This window comes from Physella acuta, unplaced genomic scaffold, assembly GCF_028476545.2.
Source record: "Physella acuta isolate Inbredline_101_S28 unplaced genomic scaffold, ASM2847654v3 ptg000875l, whole genome shotgun sequence".
Classification (NCBI taxonomy): domain Eukaryota; kingdom Metazoa; phylum Mollusca; class Gastropoda; family Physidae; genus Physella; species Physella acuta.
The window spans coordinates 48,919-66,263 of record NW_026732392.1 but is presented as its reverse complement, the minus strand read 5'-3'; the positions used below and the strand labels follow the sequence as shown (position 1 = coordinate 66,263).

At 38.0% G+C, this 17,345-nt stretch overlaps 1 protein-coding gene across 5 annotated transcripts in view; it reads right to left on the bottom strand.

Annotated features, from left to right (window-relative positions):
- Positions 1-17,345, bottom strand: part of LOC131952485 (uncharacterized) — a 76,223-nt gene that overhangs the window by 13,849 nt on the left and 45,029 nt on the right. For all 5 annotated transcript variants that reach the window (XM_059315168.1, XM_059315172.1, XM_059315169.1 and 2 more), the window contains exons 2-5: positions 6,244-6,383; positions 5,480-5,614; positions 3,155-4,422; positions 2,160-2,345 (exon numbers count right to left, since the gene is read on the bottom strand). In XM_059315168.1, the coding sequence (XP_059171151.1) occupies positions 2,160-2,345; positions 3,155-4,422; positions 5,480-5,614; positions 6,244-6,383 (1,729 nt within the window). The remainder of the gene's footprint in view (positions 1-2,159; positions 2,346-3,154; positions 4,423-5,479; positions 5,615-6,243; positions 6,384-17,345) is intronic.

The window sequence follows — 17,345 nt, the reverse complement described above, 5'->3', positions numbered from 1 at the left end:
TATCTCTACACTCCATGCCTCAGTCTGTTTGACTTCTGCTCCATTGAACTGGTGTTACCCTGCCTTAGGTCAGTGTGTGCCCAAGTCTGCTAAATCTGGTCAGTGAACTGTGTAACCTACTTTTCTTTATTGCTTTTTATTTACAATTGCCAGGCTGGCATGTCTAGCAATGTTTCTTTACAGGAATGTGGTGTGTGGTGGGCTTTTGCCTGTGGCTAACTTAATAGTAAATAGAGTGATGATGTTGGTTTCAGCCAAACTTAGCAATGTGGTGGGCTTTAGTCTGAGGCTAACATAATAGTAAATGGAGTGGTAATGTTGATTTCAACCAAACTTAGCAATGTGGTGGGCTTTAGCCTGAGGCTAACTTACTAGTAAATGGAGTGGTAATGTTGGTTTCAGCCAAACATCACAATGTGGTGGGCTTTAGCATGAGGCTAACTTAATAGTAAATGGAGTGGTAATGTTGTTGGTCTCAGCCAAACTTAGCAATGTGGTGGGCTTTAGCATGAGGCTAACATAATAGTAAATGGAGTGGTAATGTTGTTGGTCTCAGCCAAACTTAGCAATGTGGTGGGCTTTAGCATGAGGCTAACTTAATAGTAAATGGAGTGGTAATGTTGTTGGTTTCAGCCAAACATCACAATGTGGTGGGCTTTAACATGAGGCTAACATAATAGTAAATGGAGTGATGATGTTGGTTTCAGCCAAACTTAGCAATGTGGTGGGCTTTAGCATGAGGCTAACTTAATAGTAAATGGAGTGGTAATGTTGTTGGTTTCAGCCAAACTTAGCAAAGTGGTGGGCTTTAGCATGAGGCTAATTTAATAGTAAATGGAGTGGTTATGTTGTTGGTTTCAACCAAACATCACAATGTGGTGGGCTTTAGACTGAGGCTAACTTAATAGTAAATGGAGTGGTTATGTTGTTGGTTTCAGCCAAACATCACAATGTGGTGGGCTTTAGACTGAGGCTAACAAAATAGTAAATGGAGTGGTAAAGTTGTTGGTTTCAACCAAACTTAGCAAAGTGGTGGGCTTTAGCATGAGGCTAACTTAATAGTAAATGGAGTGGTAATGTTGTTGGTTTCAGCCAAACATCACAATGTGGTGGGCTTTAGCCTGAGGCTAACTTAATAGTAAATGGAGTGGTAATGTTGTTGGTTTCAGCCAAACTTAGCAATGTGGTGGGCTTTAGCCTGAGGCTAACATAATAGTAAATGGAGTGGTAATGTTGTTGGTTTCAGCTAAACATCACAATGTTGTGGGTTTTAGCCTGAGGCTAACCTAATAGTGCAGTTACTAAATGGAATGGTAATGTGATGGCTTTCAATCTGACAGCAATGTGGTGGTTTTCAGCCTAAGGCTGACCGAACAGTGCAGTTAGACAGTATTTCAATAACTGGATATGTAGATAGTAGAAGGGTCACACATATTTCAAACTCATTGAAATGTTTACATTTAATTTAAATACTATTTAAACTGTCCTATCTAAGTTGTAGTGAAAAATAGTTTTTAATGACTAATTTCCTGAATTTGTAAATAAAACATAAAATAGATCTCAAGATATAAATGATAAATAGACAAACAATGCTAAAATTACAAAAATGCAACTAGATCTATTCACTAAGAATAGAACTAAGGTGTTTTTATATAAAGTACATTAATTTTAACCTGTTTAGTCACAAATTGTTGTTAAATTAAGTTAATTTAGGAATCAAACCCCAACTTTTCATAACAGCATTCAGTTATTAACCAATATCTAACTGTCTATAAATGTAGGCCTATTAGTATTTAAACAATCCCTAATACTGACTGAAAAATGTATTCTGCAGCATAGTAGAATAATGCCTTGATTCTAATTAATCAGCTATGTAGCCTGTCTATATGTTTACCAATACCAAGACCTATCTTTGCAACTATTATTTAATTAACAAATTTAATTATTAAATTAATAAAGCTTTTTACTGTAAGCATATAGTTGAATAATGTGTTAATTCCAAATGACAATCTAGTTAGGCTATATACTTACCAATATCAAAACTTGTCTTAACATTTATTATTTAATATTTAATCAACAAAACACATTACTGACAAACATAGTTAAACAATTGTTAAATAACATATTAATTTAACTCTAATTCCTACTGCATAGCTCACCGTTGTCCTCTAATATAATCCTAGACCAAGACAAGTTCCTCATAGAGACTGCTGTGTGAATGATTGGTTTGTTAGGGTACACTTTGGTCCCTCTCCCCGGCCGGGGTGGGAGGGGTGGGGGCACCTGGTCAGTCTCCAGGGATCCAGATATAGGGGTCAGTTTCTTCATGTCCAGATCCTTGTCACCTGGTTCATTAAGAAAGCAGTCAAGCATGACATGGACAAAATTGACTGTGTGCTAAGTTGTATAGAATTTACTGCAGCTAAACTTTACATGTGTAGTATTGAGCAGTCAAAGATAGAAGCCTACACATAGACATTCTAGATTCTAACATTAACCAGACTTAATACACTGTTAGCAACCATTATGTGGCACTGTTCTTATATTTTTTAAACACCTATACTTAATAACTTTAAGCAAGAATAAAATATATTTTATGAGGTTTAAGTTTATAAAAGCAAATAGACATTTATTTTAAGTATCCAAATATTAACTTTATTAAAAGAGGATTTCTGCTGATATAAGTAAATCTATAAACTTAAAATGTAGAATTACATGCAAGAATAGAGTAGAATCTCAAAATCAAATTTCAGTATGTTTCTTGGAGTTATAAGTATTGAGGAAATGGAATAAGGTATTGATGAGAGATTACATTTGACAATTCTATTTCTAATTTTTTTCACTAATATATGCTCATCTCAAATTACCAAAAAAATCCAGCAGTGCTAATTTCCCTGGCAGGGCCCATAAGAATTACCCTAAATGTTAAGCACTTCAAATTATCAAGCATAACCCCAATAATTCTTACTAAAAATATTGGGAAACTTCCCTTGCAGAACCCCATAACACATGGACTTACACAAAATATTGCACAGTTAATTTTCCTAGCAAGGTCCCATAAGACTTACCCAAAATATTGAGCAGTGCTAATTTCCCTGGTAGAACCCCTTAGGGGCAAGGACTTATTTCCTTGGCAGAACCCCGTAAGACTTACCCAATATATTCAGTAATGCTAATTTCCCTGGCAGAACCCCGTAGGGCGAGGACTTGTTTGAGCTGTTTTCCAGCATCTCAGCAATGTTCCTCAGCTCATGCATCTTGGCCATCAGCTTGTTGATGCGGCCCTCGTACGTCCTCAGCGTGTTCTGATGCTCCTTCTTCATCCGCCTCATCTCCTCCAGAAGCTGCTTCTCGTTGTCCGAGTACGAGTTCGTACTCTCCGGCCACCTGCGGCCATTATCCCCGCCCTCATTGACCACGTCCAACCACCTCGATCTTTCACTGCTCTCCACCCTATCCACAATCTCAGAAGAAGCGTAATGTAAGTTTGTATTGGGTGTGACAGAAGATGGTTCAGTCCATTTTGTTTTGAAAGGGGTGGCGGCATGAGAAAATGAAGATCCCTGAGTCCAATTGTTATTCCTGCTATGTACAGCATCACCCGCTGCTTGAGGTATGGTGGTGTTATCACTGCCCTCTGCTACAACAGAAGACACCTGGCTGCTAATAGTGCCAACATTACTGGAACCTACGTCAAAATCCATATTTGCAGGCACGGGGGGTTGTTTGGTGTCAGATTTAATATTTTTACCTAACCTGTCTTCCCCGACTATGGTTGAGTCCGTCTGACTATCACTTCGAGGCGTGTCAGGCGTTACAAGGGCTAACTGTTGCGGACGAATATGATTGGTTGGAGTTTGATTAGGAGCATGTTTCAAATGAGGCGGGGCTTCTTGCGAAGAATGAATTCCTTTTTTATTAGTACTAGGCGCAGGCTGAGCCCGCAAAGCTGAATCACCAGGGGTATGAGGACTATTGTTAGAAAGTTCTGGAATACTTTGAGGTATATGATTTACTTTCTGGGATAAATGCCGCCCATCGTGTACCAGACGAGGAGACGTATCTGCGGAATGTTTTGAATGAGGTGACGGTAAACCAGGTTTAAGATGATGTAAATCGTCGTTAGCGCCGCCACGTTGCCCTGAGTTGTTTGGCGTCTCCACGGAGCTGTCGGTGGAGTAGACTGTGCTTTTCTTGTGTTCTAGTGTGCTGGTGTAAGGAACATTGTACGAGTTGCTGCCTGCAGGGTTGACTTTTCTTGAGGACTGGGGGTCATGACTTAAGCCAAAGTCCTGCTCCAGCTCCTGGAAAAATGTGTTGTAGGACGTCACAATGTTGTAGGCCTCGCTGCGGTTCAGGACTTTGTCCTTGATGTCCTGAATTAACTTGAGGTCTGACTTGATTTGGGAGGCACTCGAGAAGCTAAAGAAAACAATGACATAAAAGTAGATTACTTAAAAGTGTATACACAAATATTTGTAAGAATGATGAAGGAAACACTATTTTTATTTAAATTCCATAAATGTAAATTATTTCTTTTGCAGAATTCAAATTGCAATTAATGTTTTAATGATTTATTTTCTGCAATAAAAAAATTGCTTGAAATGTGATAATCTATTATTCAATTTTGTAAATAAATTATGAAGAGCTAAATTCTATAAAAATTTTGATTATATAGTAATTCAGTAAACAAATGTCCAGTTCTGAAGTGTTCATTTCTGTAAAAGAAATGTATACTATGAGTATGATGAATTCACTTTTGGGGTCATCCATAAATGACGTCACGCTTTTTTTGATGATTTTTACCTCCCCCCCCTCCCCTCCGTCACACGTCGTCACAAAAAGCCAGACCCCCCCCCCCCCCCCTAAAATGACGTCACACCTCAACCTACAACTCCCCTCAAAATTGCAGTTAATTTTTAAAACATCGATATTTTTCCAAAATCTTGTCTAAACTATTACAATTTATTAAAACAGTTATCTAAAACGCGAAATAAGGTCAAAAATTTGTTTTCTAACATTGCTTTTTTATAATGCAAAAATGTGACGTCGCAACATCTGAACCCCCTCCCCCTCATCACACATCGTCACAAAATTACGGACCCCCCTCCCCCCTAAGAGTGTGACGTCATTTATGGATGACCCCTTTGTAAAAAAAAATGTATATGTGAGGTTTGAAGCATTGGATTCTGTAAAAAATGTATAGACCTACTGTTGCAATTATGAAAATGGTAAAATATGTTTAGAACATGATACTATTCCTGTTATATGATGTTAAAAATATTAACAAATCTATACTTTTCCAATTGTGAAGTAATTAATTATGTAAAAAAAAATGTCCAGTTACAAAGTATTAACTTTATGTATCAAAAATGTATACTATTCTAATCATGCAGTGTTTAATTCTGTAAAAAAATGTAAACTGTTCTGATTTATAAAGTGTCAAATTCTCTAAAAACCAAAAGCAAGAATCTCCCACCTGCCAGAGGAAGAGGTAGGTGATGTCATAGTCTGTTCATTTTCCTTCCTGCGACCATCGTCATCACACCAGACATAGAGCTGGGCTGAGTCTTGGAACTCATTGGAACCAAAGATACTTCGAATCTGACCTTCACTACAATTAGATAAGAGAACAGGTAAGCTACAATCTTAAAAGAAAAGCAAGTTTTAAATGAAAATATTTTAGTTTTAAAGTAAAGTTTAATTTTTAAATTTTGGCTTATTGAGTTAAGTAGTTTAAATGTTAACCAAATATGGTAAATTTTAGTTTCTAATAAAGAAATTAATAAAAATTTTAAAATATATTAACAACAACTAGGCCTTTAACAAAATCAACCACACTTTTAAAAATAAAACATAATATGTGACTACAAATCTTACTTTGATCTTTCTTTTAGTATATTCTCAAAAATTAAAATAAATTTTTATAATATTTATAATGTGAAGCCTGGACATTAATAGCTTTAAAAGTAAGATTTTGATAAAATATAAAATTAGTTAACAAAAAAAGATCCTGAACTTTACTGTAATTTTTAAAACAGGAATACTTATTCAGCAAAGAAATATAAAATCAGTTAACAAAAAAAAAAGATCTCGAAAAATACAGTGATTTTTTTTTAAAAAGCATACTTCTTTAACAAAAAAATATAATATAAACATCTCGAACTTAGCGATTTTTTCAAAAGGTAAACTTATTTGGCAAAGTTCAAGCTACATGCATATAGTTGTAAGTAAATTAATTACCGAAAAAGTCTTTGGCCAAGTTTGAAGGCAGCAGCCCTGTCAGGGAATTGCTTGGGGTGGCTTTCTACCAGTATGGAAACAAGCACAGAGCCTCTGAATACATTTCTGTTTCTCCCCGGCGACCCTTTTTTCCTGTCCATCTCAAAAAAAGAAAACAAAACATTTCATTAAAATTAATAAAGTATAACAGCTAGGCCTTTGTCACATAGGACTATATCAGAAAGAAGGGGTACAATTTGTTGTTTGCAACAGTTTACAAAATAGGCAGGCATTAAACATAAGTATGTGTTGCTGATTTTTTTTTTAAGCCTATATATAAAGAATGAAGTCAACTGAATATTTTTATTGCATTACAATGAAAGGAAATGATACGGGTAACTACAAACTACAATATAACGGAATTTAAAAAATTAAATAGTATAGGCCTATGTTGTGGTTCGTGGATGTGGAATGTATTTTTTTATATGGATGACCTAGATCTATATTCTATTTTAAAGTAAAAACCGTATTTGGTCAGCTCGACCTACAGTGGCGAAAGAAATTATAAAATCTACCTCCAAACAAAACTGCAAATATTATTTTGGCGTAAAATTTAACTAATAACTGGCCACTTTGTGTAACTACTCTTGGCGCAGAAATCTAGATCTAAATAATGATCCGCTATAGTACCTGTTGGCTTTTAGTAAATTGCTTGTCCAACATTCCTCTCAGTAAGCCGAGGTCGCGAGCTAAGTGACCACTATGGGCTTGTGTAAATATTCACCGAAATTGAGGACTATGTTTGACATGGCTGAGGAATCGAAAGTGGCGCACGGAAGTGTTGTGTGCACAGCATTAGCTTGGACCGTTTGTTTAACCAAGTGAAACGTTTCGGTTTTTCTGTTTGTCCAGATTGTGCTCCCTGACTACTTGTCTTCCCAAAGTTTTTTTTCTTTCTTTTTGTATTGTTTGCAGATCGCAACCCGTGCATTCTACTTAACGAAACAAAAATAGTTTGGAGCTACGGCTGGCATTGTTTAATTTATCAACACTTGTTCATGGACGTATTCGGGAAAGTGACATAGTTACTCTTCTATTATGTATATCCAATTTCTTCTTTTAATTCTAATTTTGTAATATGACACACACATTTTAATTGAGTGTTGTCATTTTAATCTGCTAAATAAAATTGTAATTTTCGAATTCAGGTTTTATTTAATTGCAAAGTTAGATGATACTTTAGATCTAAGTATCAATATTACCAATAATGAGTAAACAAGATAACTCAAACAATTTAATTAAATGATATTAGTATTGATTTTGTAATTATTAAACACTTTAAAAAATAGTCAATATCGTATCAATAAAGTATTATACTTATATTAGGTTAAAATGTAGTTTTTAGAAATGAAAATGTATGAACGTAAAATCATTCCTTCATCCTGCTCTAGTCCTACTACTTGTGTATCCTAAGCGATCTAGAGTGAACTTAATTTAAATAATCAAACGTACACTAGTTTACAAACGCATGTTTGAACGCAAATTTATTTTAATGCAGGAAAACATGCTAAAAAATTTTTTAAATATGTTTTCTGAAACAAAGATGTTTTCTTGATTAAATATGTCTATTCTGCCTAAAGAAGATAAGCAAAGGCAAGGGTATTGAAGTCCAATTGCAGTTAGAAGTTTTGTATAATAAATGTATATTATTTTCTATTTCATTGGGAGATGGGGATAGATATCCCCACGGAGAGAGGCTCGAAAGAAGCTGTGCAGGAAGTTTTCACTAAGGCTAAAATTGTATACATACATCCAACATTACAGACACCCCATTCGCTGCATTGAATAAACCTTCGTTCTTGAAATAGAGTTTAAAAGAAGGGGAAAAAAACAACCCAAGGCCAGGCATGAGATTTGAGAAGCATCAACCAGAGCAGGGGACAGACAAGATTTCTCTGAGATTACAGACAAGCCAACGATCGCCAGACAGACATATTGATCGCCCGAATAGATGGGCATGCTACGGTGCAGGCAAAATTCTTATTATTACGAAATGGGAGGGGGGGGGGGGGGGAGGAGAGGTTCTTTCTAAGATGTGCGGCCGCGCGGTTGTTTCCTTCGGGCATCTCCTCGGGAGAGTGAGGGGAGGGGGGGGGGTTGGGGGGACACTCACGCCGGATCATATCCACCGATCCCACCCCAGAGCAAAATAGATACATATTCAATTTATATAAAAATAATTATTTTAACCAGTGTTCCCCTACCCCCCCCCCCCCGAAATTTTAAGCCGCCCCCCCCCCCCCCCACCACCAAAAAATGTATGAAAGAAACACTGGTAGTAAACCGGCAGCGCAGTCATTTTGTAAAATTCTAATGACCTTATATTAAGTCGTGCCAGAGCACAAAATATATTTTGCACACTCGTTACTTCCCTTACATGGAATGTGTGTAGCATGGGAGCGTATCATATAACTGCTTGAAACTTTCCACGATGGCATAAGGAAATAATTAAAGTCGGCTTAAAATTCGTTTTTTTTTCTGGCCAAATCTTGATACGCCGATATCCAAATGTTTTATGGGTAATAGATAGCCCAAAGGCTGTCTACGGGAATAAACGACACTTCCTCTACAGGTAACCCCGTTCATAGGCCGAGCTCAATCCATATCTCATGGAACACAATTGCGACCCTACATACATGATATAGGTACGTCTTGAGAGGGGAGGGGGGGGGGGGCGGCGTGAGGGGAGATAACTCCCCAGGGGAAATCACTCCGTGATTCACATTCCACGTTGAGACTTTTAAAAACGTTGCTTGTTCACACGAACATTCCTGTGTGCTTCAGGTTGACAGGCAAATGGCAGGGGTAATTCTGAGTAAACTCTAGGCCTGCCCCCCCCCCCCCCCCCCAACAGTCACAGACAAAAAGACGGGGGGGTAATTCTAAGTAAACTCTAGGACTGCCCCCCCCCCCTACAGTCACAGACAAAAAGACGGGGGTAATTCTAAATAAACTCTAGGACTGGCCCCCCAGCAGTCACTTAATAGTGTTTGTAAAAACAGCCCGGGGGTTTTCCCTTTGCTTACACTAGATACAGCTTCAGTTCGCCATCTACCAGTGCCGGTACACAAAGGTAATTTTACACAGGGGCGCCGGTAGATGATCATACACAGGGGGCGATATACAGAAGGGTGCAGATAGAGGCTACTATACAGGGGCGTTAATAGAGACTCATACATGTGGGTGCCAATGTACAGGGGCGCCAACAAAGAATTCCATATATGGGCGTCAATAGATAAGTGCACCAACATAGGCTCATGTACAGAGACACCAATAAAGACCCCTGCATTTGGGCGCCTATAGCGGTTCTTGTACAGATAAGTCGATAGAAGCTCATGCAAGGGGGCTTATACACAAAAGTACCATAATACAAAAAGGGGAGACAGGAAAACTGTTTGCCAATACACAGGGGCGCCAATACACAGGGGCGCTAATACACAGGGGCGCTAATACACAGGGGCACTAATACACATGGGCGCTAATAAACAAGGGTGCCAATACACAGGGACGTAAATATAGATGTATATACCTATATCCGCCGATACACGGTAACTCTTACACATAGTGATACCAACGTGAATGTTTTAAATTAGGTACCCCTGTACACAAGGATGCATAAAACTAAAACCACCATGAAAGATGTTTTTCATAGCACAGGGGTGCCAATACACAGGGGTGCAAATACACAGGGGTGCAAATACACAGGGGCGCCAATACACAAGGGTGCCAATACACAAGGGTGCCAATACACAATGGCGCCAATACACTTGGGCCCCAATACACAGGGGCGCTAATAAACAAGGGTGCCAATACACAGGGACGTAAATATAGATTTAAATACCTATAGCTGCCGATACACGGTAACTCTTACACATAGTGGCACCAACGAGCATGTTTTAAATTAGGAACCCCTGTACACAAGGATGCTTAAAACTAAAACCACCATGAAACCGAAAGATGTTTTTCATTGCATAAACTAGCGATCCAGCAAGAACCAGACCAATGCAGGCTTTGTGCGCCCTCCTGTACATGAGTAGCGTAACAAGGATGGGGAGGAGTGTGGTCCGCACCGGGTGACAGCCAGACACACACACACACAAATAGTGAAATATCTCTAAAAAAAAAATATTAAAAACTGCAGTTAAATAATAAAATAGAGAAGGTATGTGTTTGAGGGGGGGGGGGGGGGGGGGGGTGGGAATGAGAACATTACTAACCACACCCGGGTTACACCACGACATTCAAAAATTTCGTACAATTTTCTGTCAAAACAATGTTTAGTCCATTTAAAATTAAAATAATAAATTAGTAAGGGGAGGGGCACCAAACTGAAAATAAATAAAAAATTGGAGAGGGTGGGGCGACATCCGAACCAGGCGACATCCGACCCAGTGACGCCACTGCTATACATTCAAGGTTATTAAATTAAAAACAGAATCACTAACTCCCCCCCCCCCCACCCGCTTCACCCTCACCCAACCCTTTCTCGACCCAAACTTGATGATAGTTAATCCATAAGCCCTGGGCTATCGGCTGTTTTTTGAACAAGGTTCAAATATGTGTGCATTAGAGCCATACATGCAACGCCTAATGCCCCTGAAGCGGTGTGTTCAACATACCAAAGACAGCCCAAGATGTAAAACAAAATAACAATATTAACAAGTTAATACGTGTAACTAAAACATCTACGCTTTAGAAAAGTGACGTGTTCGCATGGTCACACATACGACGCTCTGCTCATGAATGATTCGCTCTTTAAGAGTCAAGACTTTTGATAAGTACTTCAATGTAGGAACCCCGACAAAAATTAAGTTAGCTTGACTGTATGCGTATTGGCCAATAACGTTTGCGTATAGTTTAACTTAAAAACTCCTCAGGGTTTTGTTAAAAAACGAAAACAGCTACTGATACTAGAATGGGTGATCCCTACATGACCGCTATACTTCTGGGACCTCTTATGCTGATAGAATCACTTATGCTGATAGGATCCCTTATGCTAAGGTGACCCCTTTTGCGGTTGGACCGATGGGAAAAACCCTAGAGTAATCGTATCAATACAATGTCGGAAGTATTCGAGTCCAAAATAAGGTTATATTTATGTAAGGGGGAAAGGTGTTAAATTAGTGATGTGTTTGTTTTTATTCCTAGATGCTCGGCCATTAAAAGATGGTGTGTGTGTTGGGGGTAGAAGTGGTTTACCATTAAACACACACACACATACACAAGAGTGTGTAAGGAAGGAGGTGGGGGAGAATCACCACACACACACACACACACACACGCACACAAACGAACAATATCCAGTTACATGAAGAAACGTTAAGGTTAACAGAAATATTATCTCTATTAAAATTGTACCAACGGCTGGTCGTATTTTGTCTGTCATCCAATCAACCCCGACAAGCCCACCTCACCATCTCAAGTATTTGATCAGTTTCACGGCCGTCTGTTTCAACATCCACATTACAAACCATCTTTGAACTTCTTTATCCCGGGGCATAAATTAACACGACACCGGAAGATTTAAAAAAGGGAAAAAAAGTACCGACGTCTTGTATTTGACCGTTACAAATAGTTGAACGGGGGGGGGGGGGGCTGTAGTGGGTGGGGAACACGGTGACAAAGGCATGTTATAGATCACACACATTTATCCAGGGGAGGGGCGAGATTAAAGGTATGATTAGAGATTAGCATGTCAAGTCTACAGCCCCCTAGGGGTCAATGGAAGGTTCGTTTAAAATGTATGGGCTAGACGGGTTTTCAGCATACACATACACATTTTAAGAAATTAAATTTTTAGTTAGTTAATTAAATTAACGTTGATACACATGGGGGAAAGGTGTATATGAGGGGGGGGGGGGGGGGAGAGGACTACAAAGGTTATTTGCAATACTTAAAAAAAATTAACATGCATGATGAAAAGTTAATTCGACCTAATCTTAGGTATCTTCACAACCCTAAACCTAATTAAATTTAACTTATTATCAGTTTATATGACTAAACATTTTTTTTAAATTAAAAACCCCTTTTGGGTATATGACATTATGGTTAAAATATTAGAAATGTTAGGGTTAAAACCCACCAGAGTTTCAATGTCCATTCTAACTGTATTGATGGTTGTTATCTTTTGAAATGGGACGGCAAGATTGAATACTCGAGATTGGATCACCATGAGTCGTCCTTAAGTCTAATAACAGCGCCCCCCCCCCAACAAGTTCAAGTGCTTCCGCAGGTCAAGTCATTCTCAAATTTCTCGCCATAAAATCATGTCTCCCTTCACTACACCTTCTTACTTGACTACCCATACATACCCTGTAATTACTGTAATTGTGTTATCTCTAAAACTAAAACCGGAAGTGTTTGACTTTTCAAAGACCTACATAGAACAAGTTGAACGACATCCACTTCACCGCAAGGTTTACATCACCCACAACAAAGCGACTGGAGAGCCATTACGTAACTAGTCAATGTTTACCAGCGAGAGGGAGTACCCGCAATTCATACATTGGTCAAAGGCCTGTGTGTGTCCTTTTGTTGGTCAGGGGTATTGTTGTATTGGCTGTATTGTTTGTATCAGCTCTACTGTTGTACGGCTGTATTGAAGAACGTCTACCGCCCCAATCCCCCCTCCCCCAGAGAACGAAATAGAATTTATTTAGAAAATATACTTCTTCCAGTGTCCCCCCCCCCTCCTCCCCGGAGAAACAAGTCAGAGAAAAAAAAACACTGAGTTCTGGACCATTCAACAATACTATAAACGGATGAAAGTTTGAAGTTAACTGGCTAGTCATGGGCAAAAAACACTACAGATTAGCTCAAAATTGTCCTTCTTAACAATAGTAAACAACAAATCAATACGTACAGACTACCTTCTCAGTTAATGACAACTATTAGATCACGTGTCTTCACTGCCTTCATTCATAGTGTAAACAATGGGTACTATTTCTTGTATACCGTGACCTTGTATGCGCGTGAGAAATCGTAATGACGATCGAGTTTTATTTGTTTTTATTACCACGTTTTCTTTAACTTGCTTTCTCTGTGTGTTTATTTATTTATTTGTTTGTCTTTCCAATCCAATCTTGCGATCGAAATTTCTGGCACTTCCCAGTTAGCTAGCGCGCTGAAATTTTCAGGTAAGCTTTCTTTTGGATGACCATTGAATATTCAATTGTTATTATTACTAAATTGATCAATGGAAACATTTTATTGAGCATTTTAGACCGCTATATAATCTATATATATATAATTCTCCTCTGCTAGCCATTACAAAAAAAAACCAGCCACGCGTACCTCGCGCGCAGTGAAGCGAACGATCACATGTCGCCACAGGCTTAGGGGCAGAGAATTTAGCTTGAACCGAGTTTAAACTTACAGGAGGTAGGCCAGTTTGGGGGAGACGATATGGTCGAGTGGTTGGGCACACGATTGCTATCCCACTCGACACGGGTTCAAATCTATGTGTTCTAGTCAGTAACGTATTCAAACAACGTGTTTTTTACGAGTTGTCTTTTTACGAGTTGTCTTTTTACGAGTTGTCTTCGTTTACCCAAAAAAAGTGAAAAGATAAAATCGATAGCAAGATTTTAATGCAAACAAACGGACAAAGACTAAAAAGTAGAAAATAATAATCATTAAAAAAGTTTTTAAAAACCCACGTTTTCTGATTGAACTAAAAAGTAGAAAATAAATGCTATAGGCCCTACATCACAATAATGCAAGCGATCACTCTACTATAAGCGAGCAAAAACGTGGGGCGCCGTGATTTTCTTACAGTTTCTAATACTGTTGACTCTCTACAAGCTCCCTAATAAAAGTCAATAGTATTATCTAATCAATAGTAATATAACTTTTACTTCGGCGCCCCACGTTTTTCATCGCTTATAGTAGAGTGATCGCTTGCATTATTGTGATGTAGGGCCTATAGCATTTATTTTCTACTTTTTAGTTCAATCAGAAAACGTGGGTTTTTAAAAACTTTTTTAATGATTATTATCTCAACTAAAACACAGGCTACACCTAAACACAGATTGGTGTAATAAACAAACGATGCTAATATTGAGTTTTGTCAACACTGTATTCATCCAAAACTCAGTATTTGCTCTTGTTTGTTCACGATTGACACTTTCTTATTACATCCACCACTAACCAAGTTACCCCACCCACGTCGATCATGTAGGTTGAATTATGTGTAAAACTGGATGCACTTTAGTATTACTGCAAAACTAAGAGATTCGGTCAGTTTTCAAGTTGCGTGTAAATAGCCTCAGCTCTATGAAAATATGTACTTACAAAAAAAATTCTGATATCCTTACATCCCAGAGCCAGTGACGCCAAATATCAAAGCCGGCGGTGGAGACGCATATCTGACTCTGGCTACAATAGTCATTAGAATTAAACGACCTGTACAATTAGCCCTTGTGGCATGACCCCAGAAAACAGAACATCTATGATAATAGTTTCGCTGTCTAAATGCGACTTTTGTCATGATTGAGATTAGGTGCATGGCTTAGGTGTATGGCTACGACTGTATTTAGTATCAATGCGCGGTAACTAAGTGTAGATCAAGCTTAAATCCGATTAAAATGACGATTCTTGATAAAAATCCGTTTTCAAAGCAATTTGTCGTTTCCGATTCAATTTGAGGTTCAGGTGGTGGAAATGGTTTTGGTTTAGAGAAAATAAATAGACAGCACTATCAAACTAGCGCCCGTTGTATCCTTCCTCAACGGGCCATTTTTCTCGTCTTTTTAATAAGACTACAACTTATAATCAACACAAGAGGTCTAGACTTTAGCCCCAAATCAGCCCACTCAAAGAAAAAAAATGTATAGGTAGCTGGCAAATCTGGAGACGACTATACAGTTGTACTTCTTGTGTGTTTTCATCAATATAAAATATAAAGAACGAAGAAGAAGAATGAAACATAGGGGGGGGGGGTCATCCTTAAGACGTCACACTACAAGGAAAAGACGGGTTCGGATTACTGTGACTAAGTGTGAAGTCTCATTTTAGCATTTGAAAAAGTAATTTTTGGAACTGAAAGTGAAACTTTAGTTATTTCACAATCTTTTAGGACTGTTTTTATAAATTGAGATCAAAATAGAACAACATACCTTAATATTATGTAAAGAAATCGATGTTTCTTTTTTCTTTTTTTTTTTTATTAATAAGCTAATTGATGGAGGTGGGAGAAAGGCCGGCGCGTGACGTCAGTTAGATTGGGGGGGGGGGGGGCAGATTATAAAAACATGACGTTATTTATGGAAATTCCCTAAACCCGTTTGAAAACAGTGTTTTTAATCATTAATTACCCGTTATAAAATTTCAAAGATCACATTTCAAATGCCCCAAAAGAACTGGGGTAAAGATCTAACAAAGATAATTGTCTTGTTATTAAAACCACCAGTAACAGCAATATATAACCTGTCTCAAATGCCCACATTAGGACCGGGGTAAAGATATACTAAAGATACTTGTCTTGTTATTAAAACCACCAGTAACAGCAATACATAACCTTATCAGTTGCGTGGTCCGTATCTAGACAGTCAATACCGCCGCGAGATAACTAACGACTGTTCATTTTAGCGACAAGGTGAAAATTTAGCGCAACGTTAAACATGGTCACACTGTATCGTTATAGGCCTGTATAGAGATGTATCGTTATAGGCCTGTATAGAGGTGTATCGTTATAGGCCTGTATAGAGATGTATCGTTATAGGCCTGTATAGAGATGTATCGTTATAGGCCTGTATAGAGATGTATCGTTATAGACTGTATAGAGGTGTATCATTATAGGCCTGTATAGAGATGTATCGTTATAGGCTGTATAGAGATGTATCGTTATAGGCCTGTATAGAGGTGTATCATTATAGGCCTGTATAGAGATATATCAGTATAGGCCTGTATAGAGATGTATCGTTATAGGCCTGTATAGAGATGTATCGTTATAGGCCTGTATAGAGATGTATCGTTATAGGCCTGTATAGAGATGTATCGTTATAGGCCTGTATAGAGATGTATCGTTACAAGGCCTGTATAGAGATGTATCGTTATAGGCCTGTATAGAGATGTATCGTTATAGGCCTGTATAGAGATGTATCGTTATAGGCCTGTATAGAGATGTATCGTTATAGGCATATATATAGATCTATCGTTATAGGCCTGTATAGAGATGTTATAGAGATGTATCGTTATAGGCTGTATAGAGATGTATCGTTATAGGCCTGTATAGAGATGTATCGTTATAGGCCTGTATAGAGATGTATCGTTATAGGCCTGTATAGAGATGTATCGTTATAGGCCTGTATAGAGATGTTATAGAGATGTATCGTTATAGGCCAGTATAGAGATGTATCGTTATAGGCTGTATAGAGATGTATCGTTATAGGCTGTATAGAGATGTATCGTTATAGGCTGTATAGAGATGTTATAGAGATGTATCGTTATAGGCCTGTATAGAGATGTATCGTTATAGGCATGTATAGAGATGTTATAGAGATGTATCGTTATAGGCCTGTATAGAGATGTATCGTTATAGGCCTGTATAGAGATGTATCGTTATAGGCCTGTATAGAGATGTATCGTTATAGGCCTGTATAGAGATGTATCGTTATAGGCCTGTATAGAGATGTATCGTTATAGGCCTGTATAGAGATGAATCGTTATAGGTCTGTATAGAGATGTATCGTTACAAGGCCTATATAGAGATTGTACTTACAAGTTAAAAGCATTGGGCAATAAAACTACGGTTCATGTAGTTTTATCAAGTGCTAGTATTCAAGTTAGGGCTAAGGTTTGGCAACTGTTATGGGCGGTACATATTCAAATTAAATTTCAAAGCTTGAAGCTTAAGAAATTGGCAAAATCAACGACACAATTTTCAAATAAATACGGTTCAAAAGTATAGGACTAAAGCGATACAACAATGCTGGTTGTAGTTAAAGTATTTGTGTACATTATTTATTTAGTAGAACAGCGTTACAATATATATTTGTGTGTTCTCAAGTTGCTTGTATTGCAGTTTTGTTTTGCTCGGAATGCTTATACGTAGAATCTAGGCA